Below are 21,967 nucleotides of genomic sequence, written 5' to 3' on the forward strand. Positions count from 1 at the left end.
GAATCATATGACTGCAAGAATTCCCAAACTTCCTGTTTGAGCACAACAGAGTGAACGCAAGACAGCACTGAATCTTCTCGCCTGACTGACTTCGAGAAAAGCTTTCTGACGGTAAATTCAAATGGAAGAACAGACATATTCTCCTATTATATCTGTTTCACATGTATATGATATGAGACATGCATATTTTATTTTATTGTCCACTCTTATCGCTGTTGTTACAGTAACAGACCTAGCGATATTTGCATATAGGAAGTCGAACTGCATCATGTTTTATGGATCAATAAGAGTCTGACTGTAAAAAATTAAATGCATTTTCGGAATCCTTTAAACGTCGTTACGCAAATGAATGCATTTGCTTCACTTCCTATATTTTTGTAGTATGCACTATATAGACTGATATCGCAGCGACATTAAAGCGTCTATAATCAAGTGTTTATGCTGCACGCAACACTCACTATCGCGATTTCACGCGAGTGCGGTATAGGTAGCTACCTCGATTAAGATTGGAGTTTGCAACGAACGTAGACTAAAATCAGAATTTTAGCGAATCGGTTCGTTTTGACGATTCGTCTCAACCAACCGATTCATTTGACATCGTTCAGATTCTTAAACAGAGCGCAGGGGAAAGAGTTGTTTATATTCATAAGGAACGAGATTAGTAATATTCATAAGAAAAGCGCTACCGGATTGGTCGGAGAAACTAGTACCCACCCCAAAACCTAACCTTAACAAATCAGGTAGAGCTTTACTTAAATTTGATAAATAATAATGAATCTTCCACTGTCATCCTACATTTCTGAAATCTGCCCCCTCACGGCCTTTTGAACAGTCATTTTATGTAACTAAATTAATATTTGTTTGAACACCGTATAGTATGTATTTGAATAAGCTGTACAAGTGGTGGTGTCCAACGTTCTTCTCTACAGTCGAGGGAACCACGACGTTTGAAATAATAATTTCAACCGAATCATTCAAAAGAACCGATTCAAAGAAACAATTCTTTCGCGGATCACTAAACACTGTGTGAGTGTATTGATGATTACTGCTTGCTGGGATTTTTCCTCTACCTTCATGACCATAGTTTAATTTCACAGTCCTGTGTATTAGTAGGCTACTTGACCAAAGTCGTTTTTTTTTTTTCTTATGGCCATTATGCCAATATACTAGGATAACATAATTTAGCAAATAGCACAAAGATATTTAAAAAACAATTGTTTTACACAATGTTTACTGAAAAAAAATATTTTGAAATGTTCTTTTTTTTATAGTGTATTATCTATTGGCAAGGAGGTTGGAAGATTTTGGAGTTGGCATATGGTTACTGGCCGATGCCAAAAAAATAAATAAAAAAGGGTCAAATATTGTATTTATATATAATTTCTTTTTTAAAAACATTTAACGTTAAACATGTCTGTGATGTACTGTTTCACCCCTGTTAAACCCCCGTATAAACCATTAAAAAACATGTAGAGTGATATTTGCATACAGGAAGTAAGACTAAGTCAAGTTTTATGAATCAATATTATTAGAGACTGACGGTAAATATAAAATGCATTCACGGGATCCGTATACACCTTAACGAAAAGTAATGAATTTTGCCACACTTTTAAAATATTTTTTATTTTTAAAATACGTTCATGTATTTTGTAGTGTGCAGTATTAGACCGCAAGAATACGATATTTCAGTTAAATTAAATAGTTTATAGTCAACGGCACGGTGTATGCGACACTCGACTATCGCAATTTCTTTTCAAAATATTGCGGTATAAATAACTCAATATAGGTTGTAGCTTGACAAGTCTGATTCTTTTTAATGAACCGATTCAGTTGACTGATCTGTTTCTGAAATGGAGGATCGCAAAAGTGTCATTTATTGTTATGATGAACACAATGTGATTGGACTTTTCAATATTATTCATCAGTAAATTGCTACCTGATTGGTTGGATAAACTATAACCCAACCATACCCCTGAACCCTAAATCAGGTAGAGCTTTACTTATAAATATTCATGACTCCTCTCCTGCCATCCTACATTTCACACGTTTACTTCCCTGCGCAGCATTTACGTGTTTTTTTTGTTGTTGTTTTTTTTTAATGTATTAATATAAAGGGGGCCTGGGTAGCTCAGCGAGTATTGACGCTGACTACCACCCCTGGAGTCGCGAGTTCGAATCCAGGGTGTGCTGAGTGACTCCAGACATGTCTCCTAAGCAACCAAATTTGCCCGGTTGCTTGGGAGGGTAGAGCCACATGGAGTACCTCCTCGTGGTCACAGTCAAGGGAACCATTGACTGTGACCACAGTCAATTCACCATGAGTGCCCTCTCGATGTGTGTGGATCATGGGGAGTAGCATGAGCCTCCACATGCTGTGAGTCTCCGCGGTGTCATGCACAGTGAGCCACGTTATAAGATTTGCAGATTGACGGTCTCAGAAGCGGAGGCAACTGACTCTTGTCCTAAGCCACCTGGATTGAGATGAGTAAACACGCCACCATGAGGACCTACTAAGTAGTGGGAATTGAGCATTCCAAATTGGGAAAAAAGGGGATATTGTTTTTTTAATGTAGTAATATAAATATTTCGTTAAATGTCTTAGTCTAACTGTGTATTTGAATACGTTGTATAAATGGTGTCAAATATTCTCATTTAGAGTCGAGGGATTTACACTGTTTTATGGTTCAACTGAAATACTCAAAAAACTGATTCAAAACAATAATTTGTTTGCGAATCATTAGACACTGTGTGATATATATATTGGCTATTACTGCAGGATGGTGTTTTACCACTATGTTCTTAGTTGGGTTTAGTTGTGCATTATTTTTATTAGTGGTTGACCAATATTGTTTTTTCAGTAGCCAAAAGTGATACAGATAACAAGAGAGTTCAGTAACCGAATACTTCTATTAGAAACACTATGATCTTAAAGTACCCGATGTGGTCTTCTGTTGTGTAGGCCATCTGCCTCAAGGTTCGAAGAGTTTTGCTTTCTGAGATGCTATTCTGCTCACTACAATTGAGTGGTTATCTGAGTTACCATAGCCATTTCTGTCAGCTCAAATCAGTCTGGCCTTTCTCCATTGACCTTCTCATCAACTAGGAGTTTCCATCCGCAGAACTGCCACTCACTAATAGCATAGCTATTAGCTTAACTACATTTTTGTGTAGCGAGTTGGTAGCAAAGCTATACTTTTGACTAGGTAGAGGCGTAGCGTTGAGAAAAGCTACGCCGCTACATAATGCCTTGTACCCGGTGTTTACTATATTCAATTTTGTATCAAATCTAAAGATGTCCGATCATTAATGAATCGCTCATCTGAGTCGTTTCTTTACAATGAATTGTTCACACGTGATAGGAGAGCAGTCTGAATCGGTTCATTCATCATTCATTCTGAATGCCTCAGAAAGCTTGCGCACCCGCTGCTGATTCGTTTGTGCGTGCTCTCACTTGCCAATAAGCTCATGTAGTATTTTATAACACGCAAATAAAGATAACGCTGGTAGCAGTGGATCTACAGTCAATGAAACCAAACCTGCAAAGTCATCCTATTGTTTGCCAGCGAGGAAGAAGGTCTTTATACATTTCGAAACACATTTGCAGCTTGTAAACGACATCTGCAGGTAAAGGAATTTACCAACCAAAAGACCATCAAAACACTTATTAGAATACACGAAAACACGTCAAAATGTACCATGCCATTACCATATTTTTTGGGCATGTACCATTACCTGGACGCATTATGTTAATACAGTGGTGGGCTATATGAATATGGTAATCATATAGCAAAGTACCATGATAGTAACATGGTATTCTTTGAAGTACTTTGAAGCACCATGCAAATACAGAATGATACATAAATATGGTAATTGTATCTCAAAGTACATTGGTATTACCATCTGATACCATCAGAAATCACATTTTTATTGCCCAGATGTGCACACACACATACACACACACAAGGAATTTGGCATCTGATGATATATCCTGTAATTCTGTATCTAGCTGCTGTATTTCTGTATAGATGAATTGTATACTGTATGTATGCAGAGTTTTTATACAGGAATGTGCAAATTAAATTGTGTTTAAATGGGTATGGGTTTGTAGAGGTAGTAGTATAAATATGAAAATAAAATGTCAAAATAATGACTTTAAATGTTGAACACATGGATTTGTTTAAGTAGCATGTCTAAATATGAATTTATATGTTTTTATGTGCACATACCAGTACATATCGTACCATAATGTATACGTGTATACTGTATTTCACTAACTGTAATATACTGTATCTTTGCTTTGATAAACGTCATGTGAATACATCTTTTAGGTGCTTTGTCTATGACTGCGTGCATCTGCGGTTGAAAGAATATGAACTAGCTTAAATGTACGAAGCTACTTTTGGCATGTAGCTATAGTGTAACTTGCTACTTTCTCTGAAGTGTAGCTTTTAGCTTAGCTTAACAAATCTTTCAGTTGATTAGTTTGTAGATTAGCTTGTTAAATATTGAGTAGCTTGCCCAACACTGCTCACTGGACTTTTTTGTTTTTGGCATTCAGAGAAAGTTTAGATACTGTTGTGCGTGAAAATCCCAGGAGATCATCAGTTACAGAAATACTCAAACCAGCCCGTCTGTCACCAACAATCATGCCACGGTCCAAATCACTGAGATTAATTTTTTTTCCCATTCTGATGGTTGATGTGAACATTAACTGAAGCTCCTGACCCGTATCTGCATGATTTATATTGGTATATCACTAGTGTATATAGTGGAATCCCCTTGAAGAGCTCTGTGCATTGAAAGAGTTATGATCTATCCATCAGTATTTGATTTATATGGGTGTGTGCAGTGCTAACGTGGCCATGCTCTTATGGGTTGGGTTGTGGCTTTTGTTATTGTTGAAATGTGATTAAGGTGTTTGCTTTGTAATTTAAGTGACAATGTGCATAATCTGCAGAGAATGGAAGAGGTGATTGGAGACAGGATGGTTGAGGACGAGAGGAGTTTGATTAGGACGTCATCCAATAAAAGAGAAGAAGTACCCACCTCCTCCGATCACATTCCATCTGTCCAACATGGCACGCCTTCTTTTGTGTACGTCCTCGCTGCCTTCTCAGCTCTGGGTGGGTTCCTGTTTGGCTATGACACAGGGGTGGTGTCAGGAGCCATGCTCCTGCTTAAAAAAGAGATGAAGCTGAGCTCTCTATGGCAGGAGCTGCTGGTCTCCATCACTGTAGGTGCCGCGGCTCTGTCCGCTCTGGCTGGAGGGTATCTTAACGGGCTCTTTGGCAGGAGAATCTGCATACTGCTTGCAAGCTTCATTTTCTCTGTAGGCGGCATCATTCTGAGTGTTGCACCTACTAAAGAAGTTCTTCTGTTGGGAAGGCTTACGGTCGGCCTTGGGTTAGGTAAATGTTTTAATATTTTAAAGCTTCTTTTATGTTTTACTTGAAAAGTGTGCTTGTTGTGCTGTCTACAGTATGTTCAAATCCTTTATGGGCCACTGTATAAAATACATACAACTATTTGAATGAATCTTTTCTCCTTTCCTTGCTTTCTTCCATATTATTCTGTATTTATTTAGGTATTGCGTCTATGACTGTGCCTGTCTACATCGCTGAGGTTTCTCCTTCTCAGCTCAGAGGTCAGCTGGTCACCATTAACACTCTGTTTATCACCGGGGGGCAGTTCATAGCAAGTATGGTGGATGGGGCCTTCAGCTACCTGCCTCATGACGGATGGAGGTGGGTGAAAACTGAAGTGTCAACTCAGTACCTATAGTTTAAAGAGGTAGACTGATATATTGGTTTTACAGATTCATCGTTTTTTAGATTTAATGGGATTGAGATTTTAGTTCTTTCAATTAGTCAACCTCCCATTTACACTTTGGGAAATGTTATATGTACTATCATTATACTGTGGAATACTTTGGAAAATGATTAAACATTATTGTTTTCTTTTCTAAGAAGCAAGTAAATGCATTTTGACAGGAAAAAATATAAATATAGAGAGTCAAATTTAAGCATTTTCAAAATCTGCGATTGTCTAACGGTTCTCTGGAGTCATTAAGGAGCAGTGGTGGCTTAGCGCTTGAGACTCTGGTTACTGACCAGAAGGTTGGGGGTTCAAGCCCCAGCACCACCAAGATGCCACTGTTGGGCCCTTGACCCTATCTGCTCCAGGGGTGCCGTATCATGGCTGACCCTGCACTCTGACCCCAGCTTAGCTGAGATATGTGAAAACAAATACATTTCACTGAATATATGCAAAAAATTTATGAATAATGTGTGACCAAAAAAAAAAAAGGCTTCTTTTAAGGCGCGGTCAAACATATCTTTGCATGGCGAAATTCCGTGGGTGAAAAGTTTTTATGGGAATCTGTGCTATTATGAATTTGAAAAAAACATTTGATTTATACTTAATCATTTTATTATTTTAAAATAGACATGGTATTCTGTTGAAAATATAGCAGAAATGGTGTTTGTACCAAATGACAGATGCGTTTGCATCAAAAAATCCTAGTGTTTGATTGGACGCACAGCCTTTGACACAACAACAAAAGTTAAGGGTTGTTCTATCAAAAAGTTCTATCCATTTGAATTTGTAAAATGGAAGTTTACTTAATTGTTACGTCCCCCAGGGGTAGGACACAACCAGGTGAAGGGAACGACCCCCGCACAACCGTCAGACCAAACACAAGAGAACAACGGAGTATAAATTAAATAATAGTTTTATTGTTGGAAACGAGTCATATTAAAGAAAGCAGCTGGTTAGAGACTTCAGAGTGACCTCTTTCCCAAAATAATGAAGAAAATAGTCTAAATATATGGGGGAATATACTAACTATACTATCAAAAACAGGGACAATTGATATTCAAATTCAAGTGTTGCACAAACTGCACATGAATCACTTAATCATTTAAATGATTGCATTTAATCAACACATGCACAAAACACAGTAAGTCAGGTCATGACAGCTCCCATCTGAATGTCTGTACAGAGATTTTTTCCAGAGCACAGTCAGGGACAACTAATCACATTGCACCTGAAACAGACACACAGAGAGCAAACCCCTGGTTTGGGCTGGGGATTTTAATGTTCACATTAAGTGTTATTTTATGTGTTTTGTGCAAGGTAAATATAAAGGGGGATACTTAGTGCTTAATGTTTTGTTATGTTGGAGTTTTGGGGGTTACAATCATCTCAAAGAGTGGAGCTTGAACATCTGATGAGGAAAGGTAGATGTCGCACATGTAATTGATTGCTCAGGAAAACTGTGGAAATTGTAAAGTATATTTTAATTTAGCATAGTTGTCCCGTCTACATGACCCTATCAAAACTGACCTGTGACCCAATTTTGTTTCATAAGAATCTACATTTTAATTGTCATCTTTTGAACTGTTATTGTGTACATGTTCATATATAGGTATATGTTGGGTTTGTCGGTGGTTCCTGCTGCACTGCAGTTCGTGGGGTTCCTCTTCCTCCCCGAGAGTCCACGCTGGCTCCTGCAGAAGGGTGATGCCCAGAACGCCCGGCTTGTGCTCAGTCAGATTCGTGGAGGTGTGAATGTGGATAATGAGTTTGAGAGCATGCGCAGCAGTATTGAGATGGAGAGAAGTGATGCTGGAGGTGAGATGATGTCGCAATACATGACTCTCTCACAGTGTGTGCTGGATTCACGAAAACCTGGAAATATCAGGGAATATTACAATTGTTTTCAAGGCCTGGAAATGTCATGGAAATTAATCAAATATTAACAGTCCTGGATAAGTTATAGAAATCAATATATTTGATATATAGTCTTGTGTTGAAAGTCGTGGAATCGTAATAGTGATTTTTTTCTTTTGCTGTGGTCGCCTATTTACTTCTTTAAAAATGAATCCTGTATGGAAGACCTGAACCGTACTGTGAACGTTTGTTTTTGTATAATACTCTAACAAGAATGTTTTGCAAATGTAATCAAGGCATGAAACATTTATAATGTTTGAGAGTCTACTAATTCATGAAATACTAAATTAAATGAATATACGTCAGGTTACATATGATTCATATGGCATTCCTTGTCAAGTGTAACAACGGGAGTTATTTCTGGTTGTTTGATGACATTCACCACTAGGAATATGGATGCTGCTATTGATAATGTGCTTTTTTAATATGTTGGCCTATGTAAACATGCACTAGATAGACGTCTTTGCTTGTTTCAACGCGTCTCGCTGTAGTAGGCTTATCCTTAAGAATTTCACCGCCCAAGGGACAACCAGACAGCTGTACGATGAAAGCACACACCATTTCCTCAAGCAGCTGTACTTTTTTCTCTCTCTCTTAAATGTATATATATATATATATATATATATACATATTTAAAATCCTTAAGACAGTACTTACAAACAACAGTAAAGGTCATGGAACTTAATTTGTCAAAATATGTGTACCATGTGAATTTTCATTAATTCTTCTATTGATTGTTCTTGTAGGTGGTCCAGTGTTGTGGCGTATCTTAATGTATGCTCCTGCACGGCGTGCTCTGATCTTGGGCTGCGGCCTCCAGATGTTCCAGCAGCTGTCAGGAATCAACACCGTCATGTAGGTGACTAACGCACACTTGACATTCTCTGTGACACAGACAGTCTCTATATGACTTAACCCTGAAGCTCTGAGGGTGTTTTTTTATTTACAGTTTTTATTGATTCTTACAATTGACAAAGAAAAGCAAAACATATATTCACAGAATCATCAATCCCTGTGGTCACACATGAATTAAAACTATACTTCTCTCTCCACTGCCCCTCCCCGAGAGCCCTACAAGAAGGCCAAATAGTTACCCCATTTCCCATCAAATAAATCTTAAGTTTCCCAGACTTCTACATGACATTTCCTTGAATGCGCCACCCTCCCCATCTCTGTGCACCACTCATGAAATGAGGGCGATCCAGCCGATTTCATCCCCTTAAAACAATCTGTCTGCTGCTTGGACCCAATTTTGATGTGTTTATCCCCTATATTAATGAACACCCCATCACCTAAAATACAGAGTCTGGGGCAAAATGATATTTGAGTGTGCAATACGTCACACATAAAACTCTGAACCTTAATCCAAAATTCTTGGATCATAACACACCACCAAAAAACTTCTACATCTTCTGGTTGGCATCGCCAGCAGGTGGGTGTGTCTTTAAGACCAAGCCTATACAATCTAGAGGGGGTCCAATGGAGACCTATTATGCTAAATTCACTTTTACATGGTGTTTCCAACAATAAATGTGAGTCGGCAGTGTGTACACAACCACCCTACAGTGTTAAAAGTCCACCCACTCCTGTTGCTTATATTTCTGTTAATCAAAAAAAGTGTGTCAAAATAAACCGTTTTCTTTTCTGCTCTAAAGTGACATCACGTTAGAGCAGGCCTCGCCCACGACTGCTGACGGACTCCACCCTATTATCATAGATCCTCCCTGAGTGAGCTACACACAGTCTGCCATTTTTTCCGCGCTGGAGCAGATACAGTCAGAAGAATAATGTCTCGGCTTCATAAGTGTCATACATGTTTTGTTGTTGGCTGTAAAAGTGAACATTTGAGTCACACTTTTGCTTCACTCTGATCAAGGACTGAGTCCATCAAAAGTTTAAGTCTCCTCCCGATATTATATCATGAGGGGTGCCAGCAGCTTGCAGCATCCTTTCAAGATCTATAAAAAAACCCCTATCATCAGCGTTAGGTGCAAAAATATTTGCCAAAAAAAAGCTTTGTCCCTGAATTTCAGCTAAAACAATAAAGACTCTTCCTAATTAATTTTTACTCTGTTTGAGACATTTGACTTGTAGAGGTTTACTTATCACTGTAATGACACCCCTGCTCTTACTCGAACTAGCACTATAAAATAATGGCCACCCCATCTTTCCAAATCTTTCAGCTTCCTGCGGGGAAAGATGCATTTCTTGAAGAAACACTATATAATATTTCTTGTGTTAAAGAAGAGAAATAACCTTCCATCTTTTTATGGGGTGCCCCAACCCATTCACATTCCATGTGGAGAGAGACAATCGTTTTTACAGTGTATTCTGGGAATTATTATGGTGCGAAATTTGCGATTGAGACAGATTGGCCTAGATATGGTCGACTCCCTTATAAGTGACCAGACTACTGAACTCGGGATGTGATTGAGATGCAACTTAAGAGTGCATATTTTATTTACTCTATCTGTTTGAATGGATAACTGGAAGCAGTGAAGCACAGATATTTCAAAATAAGAGTCCCTGGAGTATTTAGGGTTAATTTATTGTTAAAAGACTCATGAGAGCCGGTTCTTTTGAATCTATAGTGTGAAACATACTACAGAGCGACCAGTGTAGTCTGTCCTACGTTATGCAAAAAATAGCATTTTCCTTTTTTCTGGCTATTATTGATATTGTCATTGGACAATAATCTGGATCAGGATTTAATTCCATTTGGATTATTTTTGCCTCTGTCTGGTCTTCTGTCACAGGAAGGAAAGACTAAGAACATTGTTTAATATATTCAGTGAATTGATTTTATAATGATTGTCATAAGTCTGAAGTCGTTTTATTGTCCATTGCACAGATCACAAATGGAAGAAACTGAGGATTGGAATTTGTAATCGGCAGATTAGTCTGTTATTGCCTTTCTTACAACACATTATTATTATTGTATCAGCAAAATCCTATATCAGTCGACCTCTGATTCATATATTTTGATATATTGGTACATAAACCTTTTTTAATATGATGTATTGTGTGTGGGTGTTGAAAACATGTCTAGAGTATTTTAAACTTGCAGACACATTTGTTCAGGTCTTAAAAAGTCTTATATTTGCATACTATTTAAATGCATTATGCAACGATAAACATTTCAGTGCTATGCCACATTATTGACACATGACCTTGTCATTACATCGCATGTTTCATTTAGGGAGTGCCGTTCACTTGTCGTCTCCTGTGTTCGGATGTGTTTAAATGGGAGTGAATGGAGTGCAATGTGTGACTGCGACTTACATTTTCAAACTGCAAAACTAATCTAATCAGAAGTAGAATAAATGTGGATATTCAATGTGTGCAGGTACTACAGTGCGACCATAATACAGATGTCTGGTGTTCAGAACGATCAGATGGCCATTTGGCTGGCTGCTGCCACGGCCTTCACCAACTTCCTGTTTACTCTAGTTGGGGTCTGGCTGGTGGAGAAGGTGGGCCGCAGGAAGCTTACTCTAGGCAGTATACTGGGTGAGGACACACAATTTTAGATACAGTTTGCTGGGAACAGATTAAAGCAGGACTGTAATGTTAGTGTGGTGTGTTTTAATCAGGTACAGCTGGAAGTCTGATGGTGCTCGCTGCTGGTTTCCTGATCACAGCTCAGGCCTCTCCACCTGTGACCTTTCACCCCAGTGACCCCTCCCTCCACAACTCCACCTGCACTACATATGGGTGAGTTCTGCCATGTTAGAAGATTAGACTGACCTTAAAGGATCATAGCATGTTTATGTAGTGATATGTATTCTTCATATCTTTGTTTAGGAAGCTTTAAGAATATAATCATATTTTTATGATGGATTTTGATATTTAATATTAAAAGTCAGCAGCTGGACTTACTGTATCAATAACATCTATACATAAAAGTCAAAAATAAATGAAGGCAAGGTATAAAGTGTGATATGAAAATTGTGTAATATAATATCAGATATAACAAAAAGAAAAAACTTGGAATTTGTCAGTTTTTATTCAAATCAAGCCCTTGAACATAAAAGTTCCTATAGTTGAAGACTCTCCCATATATCTACGTATGAAGATTTGTTTTCAATTTTTTTTATTAATGATTTGGCATTTGGCCTGCAATAAAGTCAATATGTCACAAATATGAATGAAAGTGCACTAGTTTGACTGGAGTTTGTTTCTCCCTGCACATATAGGTTCTGTGAACCATGCATGTTGGATCCGAATTGCGGTTTCTGTTACAGTATGAACGGCACAGCTGTAGTGGAGTCCTCATGCATGCCTTTAGATCCAGTAAACACTGAGACCGCTGCTGCGGGAAGGTAATGCATATATGGTTTGTTCAAGCGAATATAACCTAAATGTTGAATTTTACAGCTTTTCAGTCTTTATTCACACATATTGCACTGTAGTTTGCTCTCTGTTATGTGTTTATGTTTTTATTATGTCTTGTTCGTGTGTTATTGAGGTGTTCCAATGGCACACAGGAGAGCACAGGTGCATTCTGGGCATATAACTACTGCCCAACATCTTATTCCTGGATTGTTCTGCTGGGGCTCATTCTCTATTTGGCCTTCTTTGCCCCAGGTGAGAGAACTCTGTTCTAAAGTAGCTTTTAATTACACCATGTGCTGTATACACCACCAAAGATTTCCATTTGGCCTCTTTATTTAGCCATTGAGTTTCCTGAAGAGTAGGGAAAGGAACTGATTCTTATTAATAACCGGTTTGACTACAGAGTGACCAGTGTAGTCTGATTCCCCAATGCATGACTCATATGAATCGTTTTTTTAATCTACATACAAAACATACAGTGAGGAAAATAAGTATTTGAACACCCTGCTATTTTGCAAGTTCTCCCACTTGGAAATCATGGAGGGGTCTGAAATTGTCATCGTAGGTGCATGTCCACTGTGAGAGACATAATCTAAAAAAAAAAATCCAGAAATCACAATGTATGATTTTTTTTACTATTTATTTGTATGATACAGCTGCAAATAAGTATTTGAACACCTGTCTATCAGCTAGAATTCTGACCCTCAAAGACCTGTTAGTCTGCCTTTAAAATGTCCACCTCCACTCCATTTATTATCCTAAATTAGATGCACCTGTTTGAGGTCATTAGCTGCATAAAGACACCTGTCCACCCCATACAATCAGTAAGAATCCAACTACTAACATGGCCAAGACCAAAGAGCTGTCCAAAGACACTAGAGACAAAATTGAACACCTCCACAAGGCTGGAAAGGGCTACGGGGAAATTGCCAAGCAGCTTGGTGAAAAAAGGTCCACTGTTGGAGCAATCATTAGAAAATGGAAGAAGCTAAACATGACTGTCAATCTCCCTCAGACTGGGACTCCATGCAAGATCTCACCTCGTGGGGTCTCAATGATCCTAAGAAAGGTGAGAAATCAACCCAGAACTACACGGGAGGAGCTGGTCAATGACCTGAAAAGAGCTGGGACCACCGTTTCCAAGGTTACTGTTGGTAATACACTAAGACGTCATGGTTTGAAATCATGCATGGCACGGAAGGTTCCCCTGCTTAAACCAGCACACGTCAAGGCCCGTCTTAAGTTTGCCAATTACCATTTGGATGATCCAGAGGAGTCATGGGAGAAAGTCATGTGGTCAGATGAGACCAAAATAGAACATTTTGGTCATAATTCCACTAACCGTGTTTGGAGGAAGAAGAATGATGAGTACCATCCCAAGAACACCATCCCTACTGTGAAGCATGGGGGTGGTAGCATCATGCTTTGGGGGTGTTTTTCTGCACATGGGACAGGGCGACTGCACTGTATTAAGGAGATAATTAAGGATGACCGGGGCCATGTATTGCGAGACCTTCCCTCAGTTAGAGCATTGAAGATGGGTCGAGGCTGGGTCTTCCAACATGACAATGACCCGAAGCACACAGCCAGGATAACCAAGGAGTGGCTCTGTAAGAAGAATATCAAGGTTCTGGCGTGGCCTAGCCAGTCTCCAGACCTAAACCCAATAGAGAATCTTTGGAGGGAGCTCAAACTCCGTGTTTCTCAGCGACAGCCCAGAAACCTGACTGATCTAGAGAAGATCTGTGTGGAGGAGTGGGCCAAAATCCCTCCTGCAGTGTGTGCAAACCTGGTGAAAAACTACAGGAAACGTTTGACCTCTGTAATTGCAAACAAAGGCTACTGTACCAAATATTAACATTGATTTTCTCAGGTGTTCAAATACTTATTTGCAGCTGTATCATACAAATAAATAGTTAAAAAATCATACATTGTGATTTCTGGATTTTGTTTTTTAGATTATGTCTCTCACAGTGGACATGCACCTACGATGACAATTTCAGACCCCTCCATGATTTCCAAGTGGGAGAACTTGCAAAATAGCAGGGTGTTCAAATACTTATTTTCCTCACTGTACAACACTACCTCCCAATCGAATGACTCATATCAGCCAGTTTTTTGAGTGAATCAGAAACATACTGAACTGCAAGTCATTAAATTCGTCCAAATTGTCCAACTCATAAGAATTTCATTATAATAATTACTATAATTGTGGTTGTTCATATGACAATCTGTATTTAAAGATACACATTATAACTTTTCTTGTAAGAAGTGGTATTTATATATATATATATATATATATATATATATATGTATTTATATATATATATATATATATATATATAAATATATATATATATATATATATATATATATATATATAAATATCTTAATATGTATTTGTAAACACACCTTTTGCCAGAATCTGTTCTATTGAAGAATGAAATAATCAATAATTTGTGAACAGGCTGCTGAGGCCAGTGTTTCCAAGAAGTTATTTTCAAATATGTGTTCCTGAAAAGTTCTAAAAGAATCGTGAATGGAATCGTTAAGGAACCGGAGTCGTTAAGTGGATTCGGAATTGGACTTGTTAAATGTCTTATGATTCCCATCTCTACTATAAGCCATGTCATCAGTTCTGTTATCCTACTTAATCTCACGAATCACTGGTATGAGAGCATTTTACATTTACATTTACGCATTTGGCAAACACTTTTATCCAAAGCGACTTACAGTGCACTTATTACAGGGACAATCCCCCCAGAGCAACCTGGAGTTAAGTGCCTTACTCAAGGACACAATGGTGGTGACCGTGGGGTTCGAACCAGCCACCACCACTCTATTTTAATAGCGTTTCTGATTTCAACTTCAGTTGCAGTTGGTTAGTTTGACTCAAACTGTCAGTTTCATTGAATCGATTCAGACGTGATTCCTTGATTTTTCTCCACCATGGCTCTAAAATTTTAATGGAGGTATTTTTTTTCATAAAGTGTGACAGTTTTAATATATTCAGGTAAATACTGTTTATTATTATATAATATTACAGTCTATTGTGCATATAAAGTGTGATTTTGTGTTAATTTAGTGAAAAGCAGTGTGGATCATGAGTTGTTTGTGTGATGTGTGTGTTGGAGTAGGTATGGGTCCAATGCCGTGGACAGTGAACTCGGAGATCTATCCACTGTGGGCTCGCAGTACAGGAAATGCCTGCTCCGCTGGAGTCAACTGGACCTGTAACATCCTTGTGTCTCTCACCTTCCTTCATGTGGCCCAATACCTCACTTACTACGGTAAAACACAGTATAAATATACCATACTGAACGTAATAATATCATTTATCTACTATACATACTAATAATACATAGTTTCATAAACAGTTATATTTATACCTATTCATACTTATAATCTGAATCGTTTAATAAAGCAAAAAGCTTGATGATTTTCACTGTACACTTATTGCTTTTATAAAACAATGGTAAAAAGAAATGTTAATACACACAAATGTTCTATAACTGAATACATCTATGAATAACAATAATTACTAGACACTATATAAATCAACTAGATTTTCTGGTTGACTCTGCAAAACTCCAACAAAATGCTTGGATGTTGAAGGTGGTTCCTAGGGCATTGCTTTGTGGTTGCTAAGATGTTCTGGGAATGGGTGGATTCTAGGGCATTGCTACAGTATGTGGTTGCTAAAATGATCTGGGTGATTGCTATGTGGTTGCTAAGGTGTTCTGGGTGGTTCCTAGTAGGGATGGCGATATGTAACAAATATTTTATTGATAATTGCCTTAATAAATATTGTGATGGGGGGCCTGTGTAGCTCATCGAGTAAAGACTGACTACCTCACCTGGAGTCATGAGTGTGAATCCAGTCAGGTCTCCTAAGCAACCAATTGGCCCGGTTGCTAGGGAGGGTAGAGTCACGTTGGGTTAACATCCTCATGGTCACTATAATGTGGTTCTCGCTCTCGGTGCGGTGCATGGTGAGTTGTGTGTGGATGCAGCGGAGAAAAGAGTGAAGCCTTCACACGCGCTACATCTCCGCGGTAACACACTCAACAAGCCACGTGATAAGATGCACGGATTGCACATTGGGAATTGGGCATTCCATATTGGGGAGAAAATACCAAAAATAATTAAATATCGCAATATCAATTATATCATCAACCCCCCTGCTTTTATTGATTTTGCTTTAAAAATTTATTTATTGAAAAATAAAACTTTTAAACAAAGATATTTCTAAATTAAAATTGCTCTTTAAATGAAACGAGAAAAGCAATTAAAATAACAACGTGATCAAAGAATCTTATACAATCACATTCCCAAATCCAAACATTTACAGTCTCCAACGGCCCCATTTGCCATCATGCAAGGATTCATCCACGACAACAGGTGGAAAATTGCTAATAGCCAAAAATGTTCGAGGTGATTGCTACGGCATTGCTATGTGGTTGCTTAGGTGTTCTGGGGGGTTGCTAGGGCATTGCTGTGTGGTTGCTTAGGTGTTCTGGGGGGTTGCTAGGGCATTGCTATGCGGTTTTGCTAAGATTATCTGGGTGGTTTCTAGGGCATTGTTCTGCAGTTGCTAAGGTGTTCTGATTGGTTTCTAGGGAATTGCTATGTTGTTGCTAAGGTATTCTGGGCAGATGTTATGGTGTTGCTAGGTGGTTGCTAGTGTATTTCTATGTGGTTGGTAAGATGATCTGGGCATCTAGGGTGTTGCTATGTGGTTGCAAAGGTGTTCTGGGTGGTTGCTCGGGTATTTCTATAAAGTTGCTAAGGTGATCTGGGTGTCTAGGGTGTTGCTATAAGTTTGCTAAGGTGTTCTAGGTGGTTGCTATGGCATTGATATATGGTTGCTAAGGTGTTCTGTGTGGTTGCTAAGGTTTTCTGGATTGTTGCAAGGGTATTGCTATTAAGTTGCTGAGGTGTTTTTGGTGGATGCTAGGAAATTTCTATGCCATTGTTAAGGTGTTTTGGGTGATTCTTGGGGGCATTGCTATGTGTTTGCTAAGGTGTTCTAGGTTGGTGCTAGGGCATTGCTATGTTTGCAAAAGTGTTTTGGGTGGTTGCTAGGGCATTTCTATGTGGGCATTGCTATGCTCATTTTTATTGTATTGTTTACATAATTACTAATGAAATCATTTAAATGCAGAAATACACAGTTTTAACAATATTCACATAAAGTAATACATTGTAGAAATGTGATGTGCATTTTTCTATTACCAATGAAAATGTTATTATGTTCATTTATTTCACTGATCCTCTCCTCACAGGTGCGTTCTTCCTGTACACTGCTCTGGCTCTGCTGGGTTTTGTGTTCGTGTTGGGCTGTTTGCCTGAGACCAAGGGTCTGCGTCTGGAGGAGATTGAGTCTTTGTTCGGAAGGAAACTCTGCCATTGTGGCATGGGTGGTTCAGACACACACTACATCAGGGTAAAGGGAGGAAACTACCGCTCTGATGAAGACATTACTGATGAAGAATAGATCTTTCCAATCTATCTTTCATGAAGGGAATGATTCCTGGTGTATTGAGTGTTGTGGTTCCCATTCCAGAGATTCAACGTTCTAGTTGATTCATAAATATTTAAACAACCCAACTGTGTCAGTGTAACTGCATTGATGATTGATAAGGAAATGAGATTTGATCAAAATGTCAGTTGATTATTCTGCAGTGATTGTATTTGCACATGTACAGATGAGAAATCTTAAATGCAAACATGTTGTCCTGAACAACAGGACTGACTGGATTCGTGGAACAGGATGTGACCTTGTTAAACTTGCTCTGGAGTGTGACCCATGTGCAAATGGCACTTTCCACAAATAGGGTTCATAGTACCATATATATGTTTTTTTTTGCATGAAAATACTCGTCAAGGTAAATAACATTATGAGCATTTTTTTATTATTATTTAAAAGGTCAAATTGATAAAAGCTGTCAATAATAATATTTGTAAAAATCAGTTTTTTAATTGTATTCCTGCTGTATGTAAAAAGTATCCAAATTTAAGATGTTAATTCGTGTCACAATTTTACAGATTTTTTGTAATTGTGGAAAAACAGGGTTGTGAGCTACTTATCATGGTAGGTTAATGCTATAGATAATAGTTTATTTAACACCTCTAAAAGTTCTCTACCAAAAAAAATAAAAAATAAACTTTGGATTTGTGCCTGTAATGCTTTACAAAATGAACGTGACACCAATTTTTACCCTATTTGTGGAAAGCGGCAAATACTGTATTTAATGGGAAGTGGGGCATATAGATTTGTATGTGTTTTTCACGGTGTATAGAGCTGTACACTCATCTTATAGAACTTCTAATACTAAATAATACTAATACTAAACTGGAATTGTCAATGTGGGTGTGGTGGTGTTGGTGAAACAGTATTGCTTTCTTATAGGGGTCATGAAATGTTCTTTTTTTTATAGTTTTATTATATTCCCAGAGGTCCACTGATAATTTTATTAAGGTGTTTTTTTTTTGCACCAAAACAGTCATAATTTAGTATTATATAATCATTTTCCACCCTGTCTCTGGCCCTCTGACTGAAATGCTCAGTTTCGGCCTAAGCACCTCCTTAAAACTTCAACGTTTCTGATTGGCTAACAGTTTACAGCCCTTCGAAATCAGCCATATTTGAAACTCAGTCGGAAGAGAATGAACAACCCCACAATATTATAAAACTACATTTCAGGGGTTACACATAATGAACATCCAACACTTGTTTACTTACTGTTTTTCATCGGGTTTCATCTCGTTTGTGCTCAAAACAACAAGAGGCAAGAGTTGTAAATTGACACCGTGTCTTTTAAAAGTGGCCCGATATGTATCAAGCATTCAAAGATGTCGGTCTAGCAAATACCAGTATTTGTATGAATATATACAAAAATAGTCCAGACGGGTCCCCTGCGGTGTTCAGGAATAGTGAGGCCACAGTAGGCCTTGTTTATCCTGCTCTCTTCCTCTCTGAGATTAAATTAGCCCCAGTGGGCGGGGCCAAGGGTGTGATCATTTTAAGGAGGCGTTGATGTTTTTTCGATGTAGAGGCAGTCTTGCATTAATGTACCCCTAGTGATGTAGGGTAGTCGCAGAAGGAGAGAACGGGCTGTTTTTGCAGATTTCAAAATATCATAGAAAATTGTTTTTCTCCTGACATGACCCCTTTAACATACCTGCAAACTTGTCGCTTTTCGGCGAAAATCGCCGTTTTCTTGGTCAATTGGGTCATTTACGTGAATCGCGTAGAACCGGAGAGTTTTTTTTATGGGGGGTATGCTGCCCGCCCTTCATCTGCATGCCATGGAGGCTAGAATTGAGAAACATTATTGGATAATTCTTATAATTGACATTTCTCTGAGCCAATCGAAATCTTAGCACTTTTTCTCTTGGCCAATCGGAATCTTAGCACTTGCGTCAGAATCTTGAAGCACACAGCGTCAACCACGCGAGTCTGATTGAAACTCATAACGTGTAGTCGTATGTGAAATTCGAGGTAAGTCAAGCTTTTTGGAGCAAAAACAAAAGCTATTTGTTTGCTTGATTGAAGTAACGTTAGCTACCGCTTTTTATGTGATATAATTTACAATAATATTGTATTGTCTATGGGTGGAGCGGTACATGTAAGTTATTCGTATTGAACCGAAACTGTACGGGTGTCATGGTTCGGTGCACGAATTTGCACAGAGAATACAAGGGAAAAAAAATAAATAAAACTCTAGATAGCGATAAATTTAGCTCTATTCACGTTTGGTGTGAACGCAGCATAATAAACAGGCTGCGATGTCAAGATTGTAATGCTGTAGCGTGTGTGTGTGTGTGTGTGAGAGAGAGAGAGAGAGAGGCGCGCGGGCGCGTTCGAACATTGGAAACAAAAACATACTCCATCATTTTGTTAATACAGGACATCATTCAAACTGCAAAGTGTTTACTTATTTGTGTACACTCGCAATCAAATACAACATTGTGCTTTTGTCACACTCTAAACTCTTGTCAAACTGTAACCTACAACTGTCACCCAACCAAACACACACACACACACAGTTTTAATAGCAAAACGTTTATCCAACCCCATTTCAAAACAGTCTGTGGGTTCTATCTTTTGGACATTCATCATATCGCATTGGTTTTCATTTCTTGTCCTCAGAGCACTAATCTGTTTATTTTTAAGTTACACATTCTACGTTGCTTAAAAAAGAAAATCAAATGTGTTTTTAATGGTAGTATTATATTATACGGAAATCAATTATTTATAATTCAGATGAGAATAAAGTTAGGGTTAATTAAAATTAAGGAAAACAAATATATTGATCTGAAATATAGCAAATTAATTTTAAATTCATTCAGGTACAATTACCAAACATATCTCAAGGTCTTTTTATTAATTTTTATTAATAAACTAATTGTATAAAACTAATGTCAGTGCACTACAAATAAACTGGTTCTAAACCTTTATTAATAAAACTCATTTAAAAAATACAAGGCTTAAGACAATGATAAAAATGCTATCTATATTTTTGTTTTGCTTTTCACTCCATTGTACCGAACTCGTACCGAACCGTGATGTCTGAACCAAGGTATGAACCGAACCGTGACTTCTGTGTACCGTTCCACCCCTAGTAATTGTCGTCATACCTATAAATTACGTTAAGCTATGCTAAAAGTGGTATGAATGGTTTCCAAAACGGTACAAAAACTATTGTTTTACTCGAGGGGAGGTGGAAAATGAGCTTAATTCCCCAAATGGTGGAATATCCCTGTAACGTTAGCTAGGCTTATCGTTAGCCGGGTATCCAATCATCCATCCCCACCCCCGGCGATACTGTCACCTTTTTTACTTTGAGGAGTTTGCAGGTATGCTTTAAGGTTTAGTGTGGCATTTAAGTGAAACTGGTAGTGTTTCATGTTCTAGCCTCGTTTGGAGTTGGGAGCGTTGCAATATGGGACATTGGAACCAGAGGGCAGAATTGCCTACATTTCAGTGAGTAACAACAAAAAGATTATTTCTTTTTCACTACAAATTATCTTCATTAATCAGTATTGTTTTAGATTTTCATATTGTTTTAGATTTTCATATTTAAAGGCACAGTTATCACAAAAATGTTAATTCTAAAAATGAAAAAACGTAAAATTCAACCTGTATGACTTTCATCTGTGGAACATAAAAGGAGAAAATGTGACCGCTGCTTTAATTCATACAATGAAAGTAAATGGTGACTGCAGCTGTTAAACTCCAAAAAGTCATTATTCATAAAATATGCCATGGAAAATATGGTTATTTTTGGTTCAAATATTCCATATTTATATATTTAAAAATGACATACATTTGAATCACATAATAGATTACATATTAATACAATTATGCAATCTAATTTATTTATTGATGTTAACATAATGTAATGTGTTGCTTGTTGAATGTTTTTCTGCTGCAGTTGCAGTAATGATGCCCTGTATGTGGACATGAAGATTCATTTATTTGAGAGTAATCCATTTTCAAATTCAATATTCAAATTGTGACATTTTATCATCATTTCACATTATAAGGGAGATTCTTTTGTGATGCACATTTTAAACTTTAAAATGTCATTTTTCTTACAAATATCAAATGTATCTTCTAACTTCTGTTGAAGATGTTTTTGTTAAATTATTAACTCAAAGAAAAATAAAATCTTGTTTGTACAAATTTGACAATGGTTGAGGTAGTTAAGCCTACTTTAGGTAGTTTCATTTTTGTAACTTTTAAGTTTTGGAGTGAAATACATTTGCTAATCCTAAAAAGACTATGAAGTTGAAATCGCTGCTGATACTGTATATTGTTTTCCAAACTGTGCAATGATGTATTTGTAAACTCTTATATGAATAAATGCCTGTAAATCACTTCTTACGGTGCATA

At 37.7% G+C, this 21,967-nt stretch overlaps 1 protein-coding gene across 4 annotated transcripts; it reads left to right on the forward strand.

Annotated features, from left to right (window-relative positions):
- The first annotated feature begins 32 nt into the window (after nucleotides 1-32).
- slc2a13b (solute carrier family 2 member 13b) lies at nucleotides 33-21,942 on the forward strand. Of its 4 annotated transcripts, XM_052119493.1 has the most exons (13): nucleotides 33-111; nucleotides 4,958-5,408; nucleotides 5,585-5,744; nucleotides 7,427-7,632; nucleotides 8,478-8,586; nucleotides 11,078-11,241; nucleotides 11,325-11,445; nucleotides 11,928-12,053; nucleotides 12,200-12,318; nucleotides 15,204-15,356; nucleotides 17,352-17,512; nucleotides 20,987-21,055; nucleotides 21,507-21,942. In XM_052119493.1, exons 2-13 carry the CDS (start codon nucleotides 4,961-4,963, stop codon nucleotides 21,513-21,515), a joined length of 1,845 nt encoding a protein of 614 aa, XP_051975453.1. In that variant the 5' UTR covers nucleotides 33-111; nucleotides 4,958-4,960; the 3' UTR covers nucleotides 21,516-21,942. The 4 variants fall into 4 exon arrangements, with proteins under 4 accessions (XP_051975453.1, XP_051975449.1, XP_051975450.1 ...); XM_052119489.1 differs by having other exon boundaries at nucleotides 20,987-21,942; XM_052119490.1 differs by having other exon boundaries at nucleotides 11,331-11,445; nucleotides 20,987-21,942.
- The last annotated feature ends 25 nt before the right edge of the window (nucleotides 21,943-21,967 follow it).

Source organism: Xyrauchen texanus, chromosome 46 (assembly GCF_025860055.1).
Source record: "Xyrauchen texanus isolate HMW12.3.18 chromosome 46, RBS_HiC_50CHRs, whole genome shotgun sequence".
NCBI classification, from domain to species: Eukaryota; Metazoa; Chordata; class Actinopteri; order Cypriniformes; family Catostomidae; genus Xyrauchen; species Xyrauchen texanus.